This window comes from Lithobates pipiens, unplaced genomic scaffold, assembly GCF_037356315.1.
Source record: "Lithobates pipiens isolate NorthernLeopardFrog02 unplaced genomic scaffold, aLitPip1_a1.2 Scaffold_22, whole genome shotgun sequence".
In the NCBI taxonomy this organism is placed as follows: Eukaryota; Metazoa; Chordata; class Amphibia; order Anura; family Ranidae; genus Lithobates; species Lithobates pipiens.
Window position 1 is genome coordinate 97,192,565 of NW_027507784.1, and position 20,581 is coordinate 97,213,145.

General features: G+C 42.5%; 1 protein-coding gene across 18 annotated transcripts in view; it reads right to left on the reverse strand.

Annotated features, from left to right (window-relative positions):
* The window catches only part of LOC143923970 (FAST kinase domain-containing protein 1, mitochondrial-like), a 189,722-nt gene that overhangs the window by 76,004 nt on the left and 93,137 nt on the right, over nucleotides 1–20,581 (reverse strand). For all 18 annotated transcript variants that reach the window (XR_013261799.1, XR_013261798.1, XM_077447941.1 and 15 more), the window contains one exon: nucleotides 2,592–2,706. Coding sequence is in view for 16 of the 18 variants with exons in the window: in XM_077447941.1 (XP_077304067.1) it covers nucleotides 2,592–2,706 (115 nt within the window). In the remaining 2 variants the exon portion in view is untranslated. The remainder of the gene's footprint in view (nucleotides 1–2,591; nucleotides 2,707–20,581) is intronic.

A 20,581-nucleotide genomic window follows, 5' to 3' on the forward strand; every position in this document is an offset into this window, starting at 1 on the left:
AAGCCTTCCAACACCCAGCCTTTATGATAATGTTCCTACTATTTGTTTTTTATGCCCTGTACACACAATCGGATTTTCCAACAACAAATGATGGATGTGAGCTTGTTGTTGGAAAGTCCGAACATTTGTTGCTCGAATTTCCCCCAACAAATGTTTGAGAGCAGGTTCTCAAATTTTCCGACAAGTTCTGTTGTCAGAAATGCACAGCATGTGTACACAAGTCCGACGCACAAAAGTCCACACATGCTCAGAATCAAGCAGTAGAGCCGCACTGGCTATTAAAATTAATTTTTCCTGGCTCGTCATATGTGTTGTACATCACCACGTTCTTGACGTTCAGAGTTTATGACAAATTATGTACTGGAGCGTCGCAGTAGTTGGAGTGGTTATACCGGGGCCATGGCTAAAGTCATGATCTGGCATCTTTTTTTAGAGCCGGCGATGCTCTACAATGTGAAAGTGATCCTAGCGGCTAATCAGCCCCTGAATAGTTTTTGCAATCAGCGGGAGGGGTCACTTCTGGTATGGGCAGTTTGTAAACAATAAATTTTTAGATTGGAAAATAATCTGTTCAAACCAATCTTGGTTTGATCAGATGCTCTTAAGGACAGTTGAGAGGACAGGGGTCTAATAGACCCCAGATGTCTCAGTAAAGAGGACCCGTCATGCTTTATTTCTGTCATTCTGTCGCAAGGGATGTTTACAATCATTGTGATAGTATATACACACACACACACACACATACATACATACATACATATATACACATATATATATACACACACATAAATATATACACATACACACACACACACACACACACATACTATATATATATATATATATATATATATATATATATATATATATATATATATTTGGGTTGTTACTGATTAAAATTTTCGTGCTCAATTAATCGTTTTTATTTTTAATCGAATAAGTGACTAATTTTGATTGAAAAAAAATAAGCCTTTGTGCTACTATTTACAGGTGAAAAATATGAATAAAGAACAGGGTAATATACCTCATATATGAAATCAGTATGCAAATTAAAATAAATACGTTAAACAAATAATGCAATTAATAAGTGCACGTGCAAATATCGCAATAAAGTGCTAAAAACGGCAGCTGGACCTGATAGCGTTACACAAAACTGTCAGTCAATCTCCTGAAAAAGTCACGTGATTGACGCAACGCGTAGGGAGTGGCCGTGACGTCGTACCGGAAGTGAAGTAGGACTGGCGGAAAAACGAGAGTCCGATTTATATTTTTTATTGATTAAACTTTATATTTTTAATTAAATACTACACTATCATCTCTCTCTCCATGTTAATATTTTTTTGAGCTGCATACTCCTGTGGAAACTACCATCGCAGTTATAAAACAGTCTACACAGGGATATATGGTCCCCTTGTGGCCCAGTGTGGAGATTATTGTTCCCTAGTCAGCCATACCTGAAGACCCCCTGGTGGCTAATAACAAGAATGGAGATTGTTTGCTTTGCTTGATGTGCCTACTTTTCTACAATTGGAGGTGAGAGTTCTGGGAGCCCTTAGTCCCCCGTGTTTTAGTAGTACCTTTTACCTGCTGTTTTCCTAAATAACTTTTTTGAATACTTCTGGTGCCATTGAACAAGACTTTGAGATCTATTATATGGACTTTATTTTGTGCCTGCTTTCTATATACTCAATAATATATATTATTATTATTTTTGTTTAACGCACGTAGCACTTTATTTATGATTATAGTCGATTTGCACTGGACCATTTTTTACTTTTATGACCAATTTTGATTAATTATAACGCACATACAGATTCAACTACTTTTAGCTGATCTCCATGCATTGCAACTCTGCATTAGTCACTGGTAAATGTGGTGTACTATATACAATCACCTGACACTAGTTAGTTTCCACAATCCATGACTTAACTTCACAGTTCACACAAATGTGTTTTAAATTCAAAACTGTAGCACTGACATGAGTAATTTTTTTTTATTAAACTTTAAGAAAAATGTAGAACGTTAGTTTAACTAATTATAAAGCTTATCTAGTATATTAATTGTCTGTCACTTTATAGCAGGCAAGTAGGCATCACTTTAGCCAGTCATGCAGACATGAGTGTTTAAATTTTTTTTTTTTATTTATTTATTTTTTTTTTTTTTTTTTTTTTACAAAAAAAAAAAAAAAAAATGGGAGGTTACCAAATTTGCCTACACTCAGCTCACTGAATGATCCCAGTTAACCACATTCATATTTACCATCACTGTCCAGGCTTTCCATGACATCACCAAATCTTCAACGGAACTCCCTGAAGACCCGGAAGCCGCGGAGAGGTGAGTACCGATGAAAATAATTTTGATCGATCAAAAAAAAAAAAAAATACAAAAAACTGGATATTATATTGTTTTTTTGTGCATTAAAATTTTATGTATTTTTTCCGAAAAAATTGTTTGAAACTGACTAGTTGATACATATTTCCCTTTTTTTCATCTTTCTCTCATGAACATTGGTATGTTTAGTCATCAACAACCCTCTTGCACTTTCCAACAGAAAGATTTTTTTTTTTTACAAACTATTCATATGTACTTACGAAGATTAGCCAGATAATGCTGTATGCACACATTGTAGAACTCCTCTGCATTGGGAGGCTCATATGTCAAATAGCTGAAAGTTTTTAAAACTGTGTACAGCTCTTGTTGAGAAAGCTGAAAAAAAAAAAAAAAACTATTATATATGTGAATAACGGCATAGCGCTTTATAGTTTAGCATTATTATTTCTTTCACATACTTCATAAACTGCAGGTTCTACTTGACAGTGTAAAGTAATTGAAATATAAAAAGAAAATGCAAAACAAACAATGCTCAAACCATCCCAAGAAATTTTATGGAGTCTTTACAGATGATTTTTATTCTCGTTTTATTTGCCGATATGTGGTAGTCTATTCCCCTACAAAAGCTCTTTCTCCTTCTATACAATCATCCATTATGGCTTCGAGTGTTTTAAACTCCTTTCCTAAGGAACCTTTATCTAGCAAATGTTATAAATCTTATTGCTTTTTTACATGATCTATACAAAGGCCACACCCTAAAAAAAGCTTTGAGGAGCTGGTTTGAGAATTTGGCCTTTCAAATATAGAAATCTTTAACTATTTTCAAATATCTTATTCATTCCAATACTATGATGAGGAGCTGTCTGTCCCCAACTTTTACAACTCCCTAACGTCAAAGACTAAAGAGTTCTCTAATTTTTACTATATTGTAAGATAAATAGATTTTTACCAAAACAACATCCTTTCTAAAGTGGGAGAGAGATCTTAAAGTAGAGTTCCACCCAAAAATGGAAATTCTGCTTTTAAAATCCCCCCCCCACCCGTGTTACATTTTGCACTTTTTGGGGGAGCAGATACCTGTCTAATACAGGTATTTGCACCCACTTCCGGTGAAAGATCTCTGCAGAATTTCCGGAGATCTACGCCATGTACGGCCCCTCCTCCGCCCCCCCCCACCCTGTCCCCTGGGAGACACACAAGTCCCAGAAGACAGCAGGGACCACTCAGAACGTGCAGCGTGACTCGTGCATGCGCAGTGGGGAACCAGGCTGTGAAGCCACAAGGCTCCACTTCCTGATCCCCTTACTGAACATACCGGCACCTACACCTGGGAGCCGAGGGACAGGGACTTTTTTCTCAGCAGTTGCTGGATTTGAAGCTATATAATTATTTTTTTTTTTTCCCCGGAAGAACTCCGCATGCTCAGAAGGAAATTCTGTCTGCTAATCCCCAGAGCAGGCAGATAGTTGGCCTTTGTCTGGTCATGCAGACACAGCCCACTCTCCTGTATGGGTGGTCGCATTTAAAGTGGATCGTCTGTCCATTTACACCCGCCTGCCATCTGATCCGATTTGCCAGACAGATGCGGAACGGATCCCTATACATCTCTTTTCAGCGGATATGATCAGATGCCCGCTGATCCATAGAGGAGACTAGAGGCTCAGATTGGGTCTGCCTGCAAAACTGACAGGCAGACCTTATTGGTCTGCTAGAGTGAAAGGGCCCTTACTGGAAAGCCTGTAGCCATATAAATAATTCAATACATACAATATTTTATGGTCATGTAGGAACCTTAATAGCTTCTGGCATAAAAATCTTTCAAATAATCTCAGCAGTAATGGAGTTTATAACTTTAATCAAACTTTAGCCATCTTGAATTAAAAAACTTATATATCTTTCCCCCATAGTTTCCTACTGTGGTTACCCACATCCTTTTAGCAACATGGTTGACTATTACTAGGCATTGGAAACAAAATCTTGCACCTAACCCATCTGAAACCATGACCCAATTCAAATTCATTATGTTTATGAAAAGTTCAGATCAGAATCAAATGTCAGGAAAGATGCAACTGTCTCAATTAAGAATGCTTGGAGACCTTGGGTTGGCGCTTGGTATTTAGTATGAGGCAACGTACTTCAAGTTGGAAAGTAAGACTTTGAGGATTTTGTACTGGTATTTGAACATCTAGCATCTCTTGTTTATATGCAATGGTCTTGTAATTTTTATTTTATTTTTATCTTTAAACTGGTTCAGGGACAATTCTCCTAGGTCCTGATGCCGGCAGCTGAGAAAATCCATTGTTGCCTCTGTGCTATTGTTGGGTGTCCAGTGTGCTCCTGTTCCTTTAAGGGGGATTGGGCTACCTCCAGGCCCACCTGCCTCATCTATCCATTTAATGCATGTGCCTCCATTGTGGAGATGCTGAAAAATTCAATAGCGTTAGGACAGCAAGCAATATACAGGGTGCCGTGAAGAGGCCTTGCAGCTTACGCAATGCGCTTTGTAAATGCATGCTAACTAAATCCCTGTTTTTAAGGATGTTGGACAGGTTAATTTGGTCAGTTGGCAGACTAGTTGGTGAGTTGAGCCATGAAATGTTCTGTTTTTGTCTTTCAGCTGAGAAAATCCACCTGCTAGTGTTCTATGCCAGGGATACACGAGACAGAGGGAGTTGGAACATGTTCTGTGCAGGTCAGAATAATAATTATGACCTCCCCTGCAACAGCGAGATTTTTTGTTTCTCTCTGATAGTTGATAGATGCTGAAACTGTAGCTTTATCTGAGTAAATTCAAACTGGATACCCCGTCAGATGATCAGTCTAGTGCTGGAGAGACACCCAGATCACCTAAAAGGTCCAAGATGTTGATTGGAAAACAAGACTCCATCAACCAAGTCCTTTGCACTGACAAGGTGATAAGAAACTCCTCTCCAGCCCTTAAAGCTGGCATCTGCGATCAGGATCTTCCAAAAGAGAAAAATGACTTGATCAGAGTACAAAACCACAATGCAGGGACATGCTAGTTCCTAGATTTAAATGTATCAGCCTGTCCATAGATAGGGGGATTTGACACATGTGGAGAGGATGCTCCGCTGAATATTTTGGCAGTGTAATGCCGTGTACACACGACCGGAACTTTGACAGCAAAGGTCCGACAGAACGAATCCACCAGACAATTTGATTGTGTGTGGGCTTCATCTGACCTTTGCTGTCTAAAAATCATAAAGACTTTAGAAATAGAACATGTTTCAAATCTTTCCGCCAGAACCAGTTCCTATCGAGAAATCCATTCGTCAGTATGCTAGTCCAATGGACGAAAACCGGTGTTCTGTCCAAAAATGTCCACCTATCGAATACTGTCCACCACAGAGCACAAGGAGATTCTGAAATCTCCGAAGATGAACGGTGCCATGAGTCCAGGTGCAAGCCCAATCATCCAAGTGGACATAGGGCTACACATAGTTAGAGGGCCTCTTTATTCTAACTCTATGTCCACTTGGATGGTGGGGCTTGAACCTGGACTCACGGCGCAGGCGCCGTCCATCTTCGGTTATTTTCGGACTCCGCTTGTCATGTGTACTGCGCATGCGCAGTACACAGCTGACACTATCCGACGGGGAACAGTATTTGACAGGACACCGGCGCTAGGGCAACTTTGGCTATGAACTTCCTTATTCTAGTCCGGTCGTACGTCATCACATTCGAATCCGTCGGACTTTGGTGTGATTGTGTGTGGCCAAGTCGGTTCGTTCGGAAAGTCCGTCGGAACTCTGCCAAAAGTCCATCGAGAAGACTGTCAGACCTAGTCTGCCGGAAAGTACGGTAGTGTGTACGTGGCATAACTGTACAAAAGGGAGTGCTTTGAAGGAAGCAACTATCAAACCCAAGACCCTGAAACAGATAAGGAAAGTCAATTAATTGAAAGACCAAAGGGCATGGAGATTGGATATGTAAAGCTATGCAAGTTTGATGTCCATCAAAGCCAAGAAATCGCCTAGGTACAGGAGGGAAATATTGGACTGCAAGGAATCTAGCTTTCATAGATGAATAGATTCAATGCCTTGATGTGTAACCCTGAGACACAACCTTACGTACCCAAGCATCAAAGATGCACTACCTTTAAGTGTCTGCAAAGGACAGAAGCCAACACCTCGACGACAATGAGGGCTTAACACGTTTCGTTCCCTCGGGATGCCAAAATATTTTGTAGCAGAGGTGGGGGACTATGTGGAAGCAGTCCATGGGGTAGAAAATCAATACCTGTTGCGGTATATTACCAGTCAGCGCAAACATAGACCAAGACAGTCTTATCCATGGGGTCCTTTAAAGGATAAGTTTGGGAACATGTTACACCAGTGCTTGACTAATTTGCTTGGAATCCAGGAGGCAGCTAAAAAAAAAAGTTAGGAGCCAGGTCCGTAACGGCAATCCGGACCTGTCCCTGGCCTGACATGGAGACGAGTCAGGGGAAGATAGCGTGGGCCGGGCCGCCCCCCCCCCCCCCCCACCTGTCTCCAAGTCATTGCCCATAGCTCTTAGAGGGACATTTTATTTATTTTATTTTTTTCAAATGACAATTTTTTTTTTATTGCATTTTTGTGTAAATATGAGATCTGAGGTCTCTCTGACCCCAGATCTCATATTTAAGAGGACCTGTCATGCTTTTTTCTATTACAAGGGATTTTTACATTCCTTGTAATAGGAATAAAAAGTGACAATTTTTTTTTTTTTAAAGAACAGTGAAAAAATAAAAAATAAAAAGTTAAAATAAGAATTTTTTTTTTTTTAAATGTGCCCTGTCCCGCCAAGCTTGCGTGCAGAAGTGAACGCATACGTAAGTAGCGCCCGCATAGGAAAGCAGTGTTCAAACCACACGTGAGGTATCGCAGCGATCGGTAGAGTGAGAGCAATAGTTCTAGCCCTAGACCTCCTCTAACTCAAAACATGCAGCCTGTAGAATTTTTTAAACGTCGCCTATGGAGATTTTAAAGGGTAAAAGTTTGTCGCCATTCCATGAGCGGACGCAATTTTGAAGCGTGACATGTCGGCTATCAATTTACTCGGCGTAACATTATTTTTCACAATATAAAAAAAAATTGGGCTAACTTTACTGTTGTCTTATTTTTTTAATTAAATAAATATTCCCCAAAAAAGTGCGCTTGTAAGTCCACTGCACAAATACGGTGTGACAGACAGTATTGCAACGACCACCATTTTATTCTCTAGGTTGTTAGAATAAAAAATATATATAATGTTTAGGAGTTCTAAGTAAAGGGGCGGAGATGGGCGGGCAGTGAAAGCTCCATTAGCATTGCTGGCTGTCATACCGACAGCCACCACTAGAGGGCGCCAGATTCCAGAAGTAAAAATAGGACCGCAGAAGGCCTCAAAGCCGCGGCCTCAATTACCGGCTGGCGGCGGCGCGGCCTGACGCGATCACGCCGGGGGGTGCACGGAGACAGCTTTCCAGGCTCCTAAAACTATAAATAGTAAATGCACTTTTTTTTTTTTTTTTTTTTTAAATAGGTTTAACCACTTGACCACTGGGCACTTAAACGCCCTTAATAATCAGACCAATTTTCAGCTTTCGGTGCTCTCACAATTTGAATAACAATTACTCAGTCATGCAACACTGTATCCATATGAAATTTTTGTCTTTTTTTTTTTTTTAACACAAAAAGAGCTTTCTTTTGGTGGTATTTAATCACCGCTGGGTTTTTTATTTTTTGTGCTATAAAAGAAAAAAAAAAAAAAAAAAAAAGACCAAAAATTCTATAAAAAAAAAAATAATTTTTCTTAGTTTCCATTATAAAATTTAGCAGATTAGTAATTTTTCTTCATAAATTTTATACCACTTCATATCTTTGGTAAAAATAAGTACAAATTGGTGGATATTATTATTTGGTCTTTGTGAAAGTTAGAGAGTCCACAAGCTATTGTGCCAATATCTGAAAATTGATCACACCTGAAAGCGGAGGTCCACCCTAAAGTGGACCTTCCGCTCATCGGAACCCTCCCCACCCTCCGGTGCCACAATCGGCACCTTTCAGGGGGGAGGGGGGTGCAGTTACCTGGATAATCCAGGTAACTGCACCCACTTCCGGGATAGCTCTCTGCGGAAAGGGGCGTAACGTACGCCCCTTTCCGCAAGTGCCCGCCCCTTCCCGCAAGTGCCCCGCTGCCTGCTGGGAAACACACAGATCCCAGAGGCAGCGGGGAGCATCCTTATTGCGCAGCGCGATTCGCGCATGCGCAGTAGGGAACCGGGAAATGAAGCCGAAAGGCTCCATTTCCTGATTCCCATACCCAAGATGGCGGCGGCAGGACCCGACAGGCGACCTAGAGATCGGCTTCGGGTGCCGACATCGCGGGCGCGCTGGACAGGTAAGTGTCACTATTTTAAAAGTCAGCAGCTGCAGTATTTGTAGCTGCTGGCTTTAAAAAAAAAAAAAAAACGCGGAGTCCCGGTGGAATCCCGCTTGAAGTACTGACGGCCTATCTCATTTCTTGAGACCTTCACATGCCATAAAAGTACAAATACCCACCAAATTTCCCCTTTTTGGAAAGAAGACATTCCAAGGTATTTAGTAAGAGGCATGATGAGTTTTTTGAAGTTGTCCTTTTTCCCCCCCCACAATTCTTTGCAAAATCAAGATTTATTTATTAACAAAATTGTCATATTATCAGGTTATTTCTCACACACAGACTATGCATACCACATATACCCCAAAACACATTCTGCTATTACTCCAGAGTACGGCGATACCACATGTGAGACTTTTACACAGCATGGCCACATACAGAGGCCCAACATGCAGGGAGCACCATCAGGCGTTCTGGAGCACCCAGGACAATTCTGACATCTCTCCTACATGTAAAAATCATCATTTGCTAGAAAATTACATAGAACCCCAAAACATTATATATGTTTTTTTTTAGCAAAGACCCTAGAGAATACAATGGTGGTTGTTGCAACTTTATCTTGCATGGTATTTGGGCAGCAATTTTTCGACCGTTTTTTTTTTTTTTGGAAAAAAACACTGTTTTGTGCTTTAAAAAAAAAAAAAACGAAACAGTTAAGTTAGCCCAATGTTTTTGCATAATGTGAAAGATAAAGTTACGCAGAGTAGATAGATACCCAACATGTCACCCTTCAAAATTGCACACGCTCATGGAATGGCGCCAAACGTCGCTACTTAAAAATCCCCATAGGCGACTCTTTTTTTTACTGGTTACATGTTTTGAGTTACAGAGGAGGTCTAGGGCCAAAATTATTGCTCCAACGTTCGTAGCGATGCCTCACATGTGTGGTTTGAACACAGTTTTCATATGTGGGCTGGATTTACGTATGCGTTTGCTTCTGCATGCGAGCATATGGGGACAGGGGCGGTTTACATTTTTTTTATTTTTTTTATTGTTCATTTTACTTTTATTTTAGTTTGACATTTTTTTCCCCCAAAAATACATTTTTTGATCACTTTTATTCCTATTACAAGGAATGTAAAAATCCCTTGTAATAGGAATATGGCATGACAGCTCCTCTTTATAGTGAGATATGGGGTCAATAAGACTCCATATCTCACCTCTAGGCTGGGAAGCCTGAAAAAACAAAAAAACAAAAACAAAACAAACACACGATTCTAGCTTTGATCGTATTGGCGAGTCGGTAGAAGCACCGGAGGGCGGCGGTTTGTCCCCTCTCACCTCCTGTAAGAAGGATCAAGCAGCAGAACAGCCGCTATGATTGTTCTTATGGTGTAGGGAATCGCTGGCTGAAAAAGCTGATATCCGAATGATGCCTGTAGCTACAGGCATCATTAAGATATCCCCGCACAAAGTCAAGAACATCATATGACGGCCGGCAGGTGGGAAGTGGTTAATATGCTTTTTTTTTTTTTTTTTTTTTTTTTTTTTTAAACACAAAGTTGTCCATTTATACAATATTTCTAACACACAGCATGTACATATCAAAAATGACACCTCAAAATAGATTCTCCTACTCCTCTGAGTACGGCGATAACACGTGTGAGACTTCCACAGCCTGGCAACATACAGAGGCTGAGTACAGCCGGGCATGGCTGGGTATCACCGAGTATTGCAGGGTATCACAGAGTATGGCTGGGTATCACTGAGTATGACTGAGCATGGCCAAATATGGCTGGGTACTGCAGGGCATCACCGGGTATGGCTGGGTATTGCAGGGTATCACCGACTATGGTTGGGTATTGCTGGGTATCACCGAGTATGGCTAGGTATGGCAGAGTATTGGCAGGCTATTGCAGATTATTGGCAGGCTATTGCAGATTATTGGCAGGGCATCGCAGGGTATTGCCAGGGCATTTCTGGGTATTGCAGAGTATTGGCAGGGCATTGCAGGGTATTCGCAGGGCATTGCTGAGTATTGGCAGGGAATTGAAGGGTTAATTGTCGGTGAGCAGCGCTGTGGGCACTGCAGATCCAGCCCACAGTGCTGCGGACACTGATCTCCCCCCTCTGCTGTACCGATCTGTACAGAGAGCGGAGGGAGGAACCGGCGTCATAACAGGACGCCGGTTTGTTTACAAGTGATTGCTCCGTCATTTGATGGAGCGATCACGTGGTAAAGGGACGCGATGAGCAGCCATTTACCGTGATCCTGATGTGAAGGGTCCTGTGTACCCAGCGGTCACGGATGCTCTCGAATGCACGCCCCAGGGGGCGCGCGAGAGCGGAATTCTGGGAGGACGTCATATGACGGCCTCCCAGAGTTAAGCAACCTCCCTGTAGCCGTCATTCGGCTATGGGCCAGTTTTTAAGTGGTTAAGGACTAAGTTAACCTATTACCCTAAATCTATGCTGTCAATGGGCCTCATTAGATATACATAAAAAAAAAAAAAAACACCTGTGCAGCTTTGTAAAATGATCATTAATTGTATTGTTTTACCTGTAGGCCATTTGGGTCCCCTCAGAAACCTAGCTAAAAAAAACTCCTAATTAGCAACCCCCTCATCCTGACTTGTTGCTAGGAGGTGAAAACCATCAGGGAGCATCGAGCATCCAAAGGTTTTCACATCGATCACAACAACTTAGGAAGAGGGGGTTGCAGAGCCAGGCTTCTGGGGGGACCCAAATGGCCTGGAGATTAAAAAAAAAAAAAAAACGGAAAATTGTATATTCACCTTTCCGTAATTTTCCTTTCCTGATGCATCTTCATGGCAGCACACACTGGGTTGTGACTCCGCCCCCACAACCTGACAGGATTGGTTTAACTATAAATTTGAAGGGGAGACCCCCGCTGCATTCTCTGTATATATCATCACAAAAGAAACGGGTGGGCAACTGTGTGCTGCCATGAAGATGCGTCAGGAAAAGGAAAATTACAGAAAGGGGAGTATACAATTTTCCGTTTTCCTGATGCCTTCGTGGCAGCACACACTGGGAAATAACTCGCCAGTCAGGTGGGTGCAAGTAAAATAAAATGTTATTCCATATAAAATGCAGAAGAATTAGCTCCAACGATGGATCTGCCGAAGTCTGCCATGGACAAGTGAGCAGAATCCACCTTGGAGTGGGAAATAAAGGTATGCCTGGAGGACCATGTTGCTGCCCTGCATATTGTCTCTGGTTAGACTCTGCAATACGCTGCCCAGGAGGTAGTTACTGCCCTAGTTGAATGAACCCTGATGTCTTCAGGAACTGCCAGATGCTGGGTGGAATATGCCTTTTTAATGGTTCTGACCAACCAGGATGCAATGGTGTGTGAGGAGGCTGCTTGCCCGCGTCTGGTTTCATGGGGGATGATCAAAAGAGAATCCGTCCTTCTAAAAGAGGTGGTAGCAGTTAAGTATTAATGATGGTCGTCTTCATATCCAGTGGATGCAGATCTCCCTGATCGTCAGTGAAGGATGGAAGGATGATGTCTTGGTTGTAGTGGAAGGAAGTTGCTACTTTGGGTATGAATCGTTCTGTGGGTCTTAGAACTACTCTGTCGGGGAAGAAAACCAAGTGAGGCTCCGAAATCATTAATGCTTGAATTTCTGACACTCTTATTGCTAATGTAATTGCAATGAGGAAGGACAGTTTCAAAGTCAAGTCACATAGAGAAATGGTTTCAAATGGGACAATACGGAGGAGTGAGTAGAGCATGGAGAACTACTGATAGATCCCATGATGGAAAGACTGGTTTCCTAGGGGGTGTGATCTTTAGATAGGCCCTCAGAAATTGGATTACCAAAGGGTGGAATGCCCACTTAGTACCTGTTTTAGCTGACATCAGATACTTGAACTTTAAGGGTACTTAAGCTTAGACCCTTGTTAACCCCTGACTGGAGGAATTCCAGAATTTGAGAACGTTCCGGAGAAATGTTATTCCATCCCCTCTGCTGTGCCATGGAGCAGAATTTTTCCCAAATCTTAGAATAGATGGTATTGGTAGTGACCTTCCTGGCTTGCATCAGAGTTGATATAACCTCCCGAGAACAGCCTTGAGCCCTTAGTCTAGCCCTCTCAATCTCCAGGCCATCAGGTGCAATTTCGCTGGTGCCGAATGTAAGAATTGACCTTAAGATAAAAGATCCAGAGTTATTGGAAGAGGAATTGGAGGTTGAAGGCTGAGCTGTAAGCCCCTGTACACACGGTCAGAGATTTCGACAACCAAATCCGTCGGATTTTCTCAGTCGGATTTTGTCCGTCGGATCTTATCCGAAACTGTTGCATACACACGGTCGGACTAAGTTGTCGAAAAATCCGATCTTTCAGAACGTGATGACGTAGATGGGACTACTTTCAGGCTAGTAGCCAATAGCTTTGATGTAGGAATTTGATCTGAGCATGCGTGGCACTTGGTCCGATCAAAATTCGCTACACATGATCGGAGTATGTCCGACCGACCCAGTTGGTCAGGAAATATTTCCAACATGTTGGAAAATTGGGTCTGACGGATAATCCGACGGAATCAGTCCGATGCATACCACACACAGTCGGATTATCCGACGACACGGTCCAATAGGACACATTCCGACGGATTCTCCGACCGTGTGTACAAGGGCTAAGAGTGTTGTGAACCACGGTCTCCTCAGCCACAGTGGAATAACCGAGATTACTGTCACTGAGGATCTGCGAAGCCTGGATAGGAACCTCACAATTAACGGAGTTGGAGGGAATATATACCCCAACCTGAAGTTCCATGGGTGACTCCGACAATCCACTCCCTCCGCTGATGGAAACGAACCTCTTGACAGGAATCTGTGGCACTTGGTATTCATCGGTGCGGCTGCTAAACCTATTTCCGGCATTTCCCAGACTTCTGCAAGGAGAGAGAAGGCCCGAGGGTTCAATGACCACTCAATATTGGATAGTGTCTCTCGACTCGGGTAGTCGGCTAATACAGGGCTCGACAAAACCCGGGCGCCAGGTCACATTTGCGACTAGAATTGGCGACCTGGCACCTGGGGCATCACAGCTGGGGTATCCTGTCACCGCGGACCCCCCCGGCGTGATCGCGTCGGGCCGCGCCGCCGGCGGCCGGTAACTGAGCCCCCTGGCTTTGAGGCTTTCTACGATCATATGGTTCCTTCTTGAATCTGGCGCCCTCTTGTGGTGGCCGTTGGAATTACAACCAGCAATGCTAATAGGCTGGCAGGCAGGGGAAGCTCCATCTCCTTCCCTTTACTCAGAACCCCTAAACATTATATATATATATATATATATATATATATATATATATATATATATATATATACACACACACACACACACACACACACATCACACATCACACATCACACATCACACATCACACATCACACATCACACATCACACATCACACATCACACATATATATATATATATATATATATATATATATATATATACACACACACACACACATATATATATATATATATATATATATATATATATATATTTTATTCTAACACCCTAGAGAATAAAATGGTGGTCGTTGCAATACTGTCTGTCACACCGTATTTGCACAGCGGACTTACAAGCGCACTTTTTTGGGGAAAATGTATTTAATAACAAAAAAAATAAGACAACAGTAAAGTTAGCCCAATTTTTTTATATTGTGAAAGATAATGTTACGTCGAGTAAATCGATACCCAACCCAAAATTGATACCCAACATGACATACTTCAAATTGCGCGTGCTCATGGAATGGCGACAAACTTTTACCCTTATAAATCTCCATAGGCGACGTTTAAAAAATTCTACAGGTTGCACGTTTTAAGTTACAGAGGTCTGGGGCTAGAATTATTGTTCTCACTCTACCGATCGCAGCGATACCTCACATGTGTGGTTGAACACCGCTTTCATATATGCGTTCGCTTCTGCACGCAAGCTTGGCGGGACAGGGTGCATTTAAAAAAAATAAAAAATTTTCTTATTTTAACTTTTATTTTTATTTTTTTCACTGTTCTTTAAAAAAATAAAAAATAAAAAAAAGGGTGTCACTTTTATTTCTATTACAAGGAATGTAAAAATCCCTTGTAATAGAAAAAAGCATGACAGGTCCTCTTATATATGAGATCTGGGGTCAGAGAGACCTCATATCTCATATTTACACTAAAATGCAATTTAAAAAAAAATTGTCATTTGAAAAAATAAAATGTCCCTCTAAGAGCTATGGGCAATGACTTGGAGACAGGGGGCTATCTTCCCCTCACTCGTCTCCATGTCAGGCCAGGGACAGGTCCAGATCGCCATCACGGACCTGGCTTTTAACTTTTTTAGCTGGCTCCTAGATTCCAAGCAAATTTGTCAACCTCTGGGCTAATATGTTCTATGCCGCTGGGACATATACTGCCTTCAAACTCGTTAGATGTATCTGGGCCCATTCCAAGATGGGCCGAACTTTCTCCATTAATGTGGCACTCCTGGTACCTCCTTGCCTCTGAACATAGGACACTGCCACTTTGTTGTCCATTCGAATAATCAAATTCTTGCCACTCAGGAGTGGCGCGAATGCTCTTAAAGCATGGAAGGCTGCCCGGAGTTCCAGTATGTTAGAGACCAAACCTTGTGCCTAAAAATGACACTGCCCCTGGACTGCTTGATCCTGAAAGTGGGATCCCCAACCGCTCTGGCAGGCATCCGAAGTGACTACTTCTGGGTCCGCAGGGACTATTGGTTTGTATTTCCTGAGATTGCTCTTGCACGTCCACCACCATATCGATTGCTTCACCGATCTGGAGATAAAAATGGTCTGAAGCATCGATACTCCATCCCACTGCCTGAGAAATGAGTTCTGTAGGGTTCTCATGTGCCACTGCGACCATTGCACCATGGGTATGGTTGCGGACATGGACCCCAGTACACTCAGACAGGCATCTGGCTGACAAGTGATTTGTTGATAACAGCTTCTGCATTTTTTGTATTAGAGGCTTGACCTTTTCTTGTGGGAGCTGTATCCTGTTTGATTTGGTGTTTAGATCCGCTGCTAAAAATACCATATTTTGTGTGGGTTGTAGACTGCTCTTCTTCCAGTTGATTATCTATCCAAACTTCTGGAGAGTTGTAAGGATTTCCCGGTGATGGATCAGCGTCTCTTGATCTTCTGCTAAAAGCAGGATGTCGTCCAGGTGGATTCGCAATCCCTTTTCCCAAGAAATGCCACTAATGGTAACAAAACTTTAGTGAATGTCCTGGGTGCCGATGAGATGCCGAATGGGAGACACCGGAATTGGAAGGGACGTTGGTCTATGGTGAACCGAAGAAACTTGAAAGGCCGGATGAATTGGCACATGAAGATAAGCATCCGATAAATCTATTGAAAGCATCCAGTCGCCCAGATTTATTGCCAGAAGTATGGACTGAAGACTTTCCATTTCGAAAGCCTCCACTTTGATGCCTTTGTTGAACCTTTTGAGGGCTAATACAGGTCGCACGTTGCCTGTCCTCTTTTTAACCAGAAACAAGGGGGAGTAGAACCCTCTCCCTTTTCGGTATGATGGAACCTCCAGGATTTCTTCCTTCTGTTTCAATTCTGCTATCCACTTTACTAGCAGATTCCTTTCGGGTAGTGAGGATGGTAGTCTGGAAGTGATTTGATGGGAGTCTGTTTTTGAATTTCCACTTGTGTCCGAATCTGATTGTGGATAATGTCCATAAATCCTTTATATGGTTTGACCAAATTTTGATGAAGTTTCTCAGCCTGGCGCCCATCTGAGCTGGGTGGGCGGGCGAAATTTCAAAATGACTTCTGCTGTTCCCCTGCCGGGGTAGCCTTGATTTGTATCCTCAGAAAAGGTTGTGTGTTCTTCCAGTCCCTTCTAAACTCCCTACCAGGACGGTAGGATCTGGACTCTCTGTATTTATCTGCAAGATTGCATTTGTAAACTGGTCCCTTCTGCGTTTTGGGTCTCCTATCAGAGGGAATCAGGCCTGACTTCCCTCCTGTTACTTTGGAGATGGCAGAGTCTAACTTGGCACCGAATAGGTTTGAGCAATCATACGGAATCCTGCACCAATTCATTTTGAATGCTTTATCTGCCATCCACGGTTTGAGCCATATAGCCCTTCTTGCTGTTACTGAGGCCAGCATTGCCCTGGCTGAAGATCTTATAATATCTACAGAGGCCTCTGCTACGAAGTCCCTTGCTAGTCTGATTTCTTGCAGAGAGGATATTATCATCTTCCCCATCACGACGCCATCTTGTAGGTCTTTCTTTATTTTAGATGTCCATCCCGAGATGGCTCTGGCCACTGGTGCTGTGGTAATTGCTGGCCTATAGGCTCCCCCAGCCGTGGACTATGCCTTCTTCAATTCTAAATCCATCTTTCGATCGAGCACATCTCGAAAAGAGACCGCATCCTCGATTGGTAGTGCGACGTGGCGGGCAAGACACATTAAAGAGGAGTCGACGATGGGAGCATTAATCAAGGATTTTACGTTTGACTCTTTCAAGGGGTACATCTTGGCTAATCTGTTGGTAAGACTAGATCTTTTATCAGATCTCTCCCACTCGTCTTTATTGAGATCATCGAGTTCCTCTATGAACGGAAATGATTCAGGATCTCTTTTTAGGTTTGGAAAATATTTTCGTACTTTTGGGGGTTCCGCCGTCTTGTCAGCCGATTGCTTCCTTGACGGACTTCGCAAAAGGTTCCACTAGGGAAAAAAAAATAAAAAAAATCGAAGCCTACCGACATCTCCTGACCTTCACTTTCAGAGGAAGCTTCTGATGCCTGAGTGAGATGGGGGTCCGCTGAAGACGTACTGGGAGCAGCTCTATCCAATGCTGGTGCTGTTTCCAGTATGGATTCTCCCACTGATTCCCTTATGAGGTCTGTAGCCAGCCTTTCATCCACCTCTTTCTCTTTGGTAGCCTCATTGAAGCAAGAGCGACAGGCAAGTTTATCTGGCAGAGCCGGACTGCCGCATACCCAGCAAGCGTTTGCCGCAGGTCGGGTGTGGCGGCTTTGACGGTGCGAGGAAGGAGATCTCCTGCGATTTGATCGACTGTGGCGTGAGTAGCTATGCTCACCTTCAAATTTATAGCTAAACCAATCGTGTCAGGTTGTGGGTGCGGAGTCACAACCCAGTGTGTGCTGCCCTGAAGGCGTCAGGAATAAGTTTAATGATTTTACAAAGCGGCACAGTTTTTTTTTCGTATATACTGGGGCCCCTTGACTGCATAAGCCAATTTCTGGAAAAAATTTACTTTTAACTGAGACATGGGAGAGGCGTAGACCACTGTCTTAGAAAATCCTCACCCAGATAATAAAAAGAAAAAGAAAATACTTCAGAAGGGGAAAAAAAAAAGAAGCTTTTTAGCATGCATCCAATCCTTGTAAATAAAGTCAGCAAATAGCAGATAAGGGAACACCTTAGACTGGTGCAAAGAGAGTCTGAATGTGTTGTAGCAACAGGCTGATCTTGAAATTTTAGTGCAATGCCCAACGCATCAAAGAACAACGGTTCTTCAGTTAGGGAGAATAGAGGAGGCCTGGGTGTCCTCTGGTCTTCCCCAGGGACATAAACACCTCCATAAGAGAGGGGTTTAAATGCACAACATGGTCATCACCTAAGTGGTTGCTATGCTTTCCTGTATAGTGACTCACAAAGGTAAACTGAATCTAAAAAGAGACTGCGTCAAGCAAAGCATTGCCGCTAATCTGGACCTGGAAAGCATCCTGCAGTTACAGACCAACTAGAACTTGGGGCACTATGAAGTAGAATTCAACACTCGGTCACAAAGCTCAATAAAGCTGTCTCTGACATCCATAGCACACTGGCTGGGATGAAACTGGTCTTCTTAGCTGCAATGGTGACATGACCAGAATTTCGAGGCCTGGCAGGAATCCACTAGCAGGTTTTGGCTGAAGAATGGGGGTATCTATCCTTATAAGGACATTAGAAAGAAAATGAGCATGCTGAATGCAGGAAGTGTTATAGCCCTTGGGGCTGGCCTGATTTTTGTGTTTTCTAGTGTCCAGTAATCTGATAGGTGGCAGTATAACCCAGTTGTTCAGAATTCATGTGTCCCTCAATGGGCAGTAAAGAAAACTCTTAAGTCCCCCTCACTGGGGCAAGTCTGAAATGTAACCACAAAAAAAATAAAAATACATTCTTAAAATACTTTCAGGTTTTCCTTCACAAATCTACAAATGAGATATAAAATTATATAACAAGTGAAACAAAAATTATTCACAACAAGCAGCAATTCACAACTGCTCATGTAGGCATCTGCAGGTTCTTGTATCTTTGTTTAAGGCTGTGCGCCAAGCGGATATAAAATGCACCGATTAAAGGCCAAGTTTACCTTTTTTTTTTTTTTTTCTAAATTCCAGCTCCCCTATGTACCATTATAGCATTTATGTACTTATTTTGCAAAAATAAAAACAGCTTTCCATTAATTCTACAGCAGATTACCTCACTCTCTACATAGCTATTTAAACACACTGCACCATTACTTCTGCCTTACTTCTTGGTCAGACTTTAGGTCACGACACAGGAAGGAGTTGACCAGCTAAGGGTAGATGATGCAGGGTGTGTTCTAATGAGATCAGCTGGTCAACTCCTTCCTGACCTAAATTCTGACCAGGAAGTAAGGCAGAAGTAATGGAGCAGTGTACTCCGGAAGGATTTACCACCTATAACCACTTCAGCTCCAAGATTTTTCCCCTTAATGACCAGCATTTTTTGCGAAATGGTACTGTGTCACTTTAACCTGTTCCCAAACAGCGCACGCCGACGTACGTCGGCAGAATGGCACGGGCAGGCATACTGGCGTACAGGTACGTCCAATCTTTAATGCCGCCCTGCCATCATGAGCGTGCCACCGGCATGAGTCCGATCTCCGCGGGCATACCCGCAATCGTCTCATGGGGCGGCTGAATGTCTCACGGGGCAGCTGCACGGAGAGATGCCGTTGTAAACAGCATTTCCCCGTTCTGCCTAGCAACAAGTGACGCGCTCTGCTCCATGTGATTGGAGCAGAGATCAGTGTTCACTAAATTAAAGCCCAGCCCTAAACAGTTAGTAACACACCCCTAGGAACACTTAACCTCTACACTGCCACCCACTGGTTAACCCCTTCACTGCCAGTGTCATTTACACAGGAATCACTGCATTTGTATAGCAGTGATTGCTGTATAAAATGACAATGGTCCCAAAAATGTGTCAAAAATGTCCGATGTGTCCGCCATAATGTCACAGTCACAAAAAAAACAAAAAAAAAAAATGAATGATCGCCGCCATCACTAGTAATAAAAAAAATAATTATTAATAAAAAATGCCATAAAACTATCCCCTATTTTGTAAACGCTACAACTTTTGCGCAAACCAATCAATAATTGCTTATTGCGATTTTTTTACCAAAAATATGTAGAAGATATATCGGCCTAAACTGAGGGAAAAAAAAATTTGTTATATTTTTGGGGGATATTTATTATAACAAAAAGTAAAAATAATGCGTTTTTTTCAAAATTGTCGCTCTATTTTTGTTTATAGCGCAAAAAATAAAAACCGCAGGGGTTATTAAATACCACCAAAAGAAAGCTCTATTTGTGGGAAAAAAAGGACGTCAATTTTATTTGGGAGCCACGTCACATGACCGCGCAATTGTCAGTTAAAGCGACGCAGTGCCGAATCGCAAAAAGTGGTTTGGTCTTTGGCCAGCAAAATGGTCCGGGGCTGAAGTGGTTAACCTACAATTGCGCTGTTGTGCAACACTGTACCGAAACAACATGGACGTCCTTTTTTTTTCCCCCATGAATAAAGCTCTCACAATATGTGTTTTACTTTCTGCT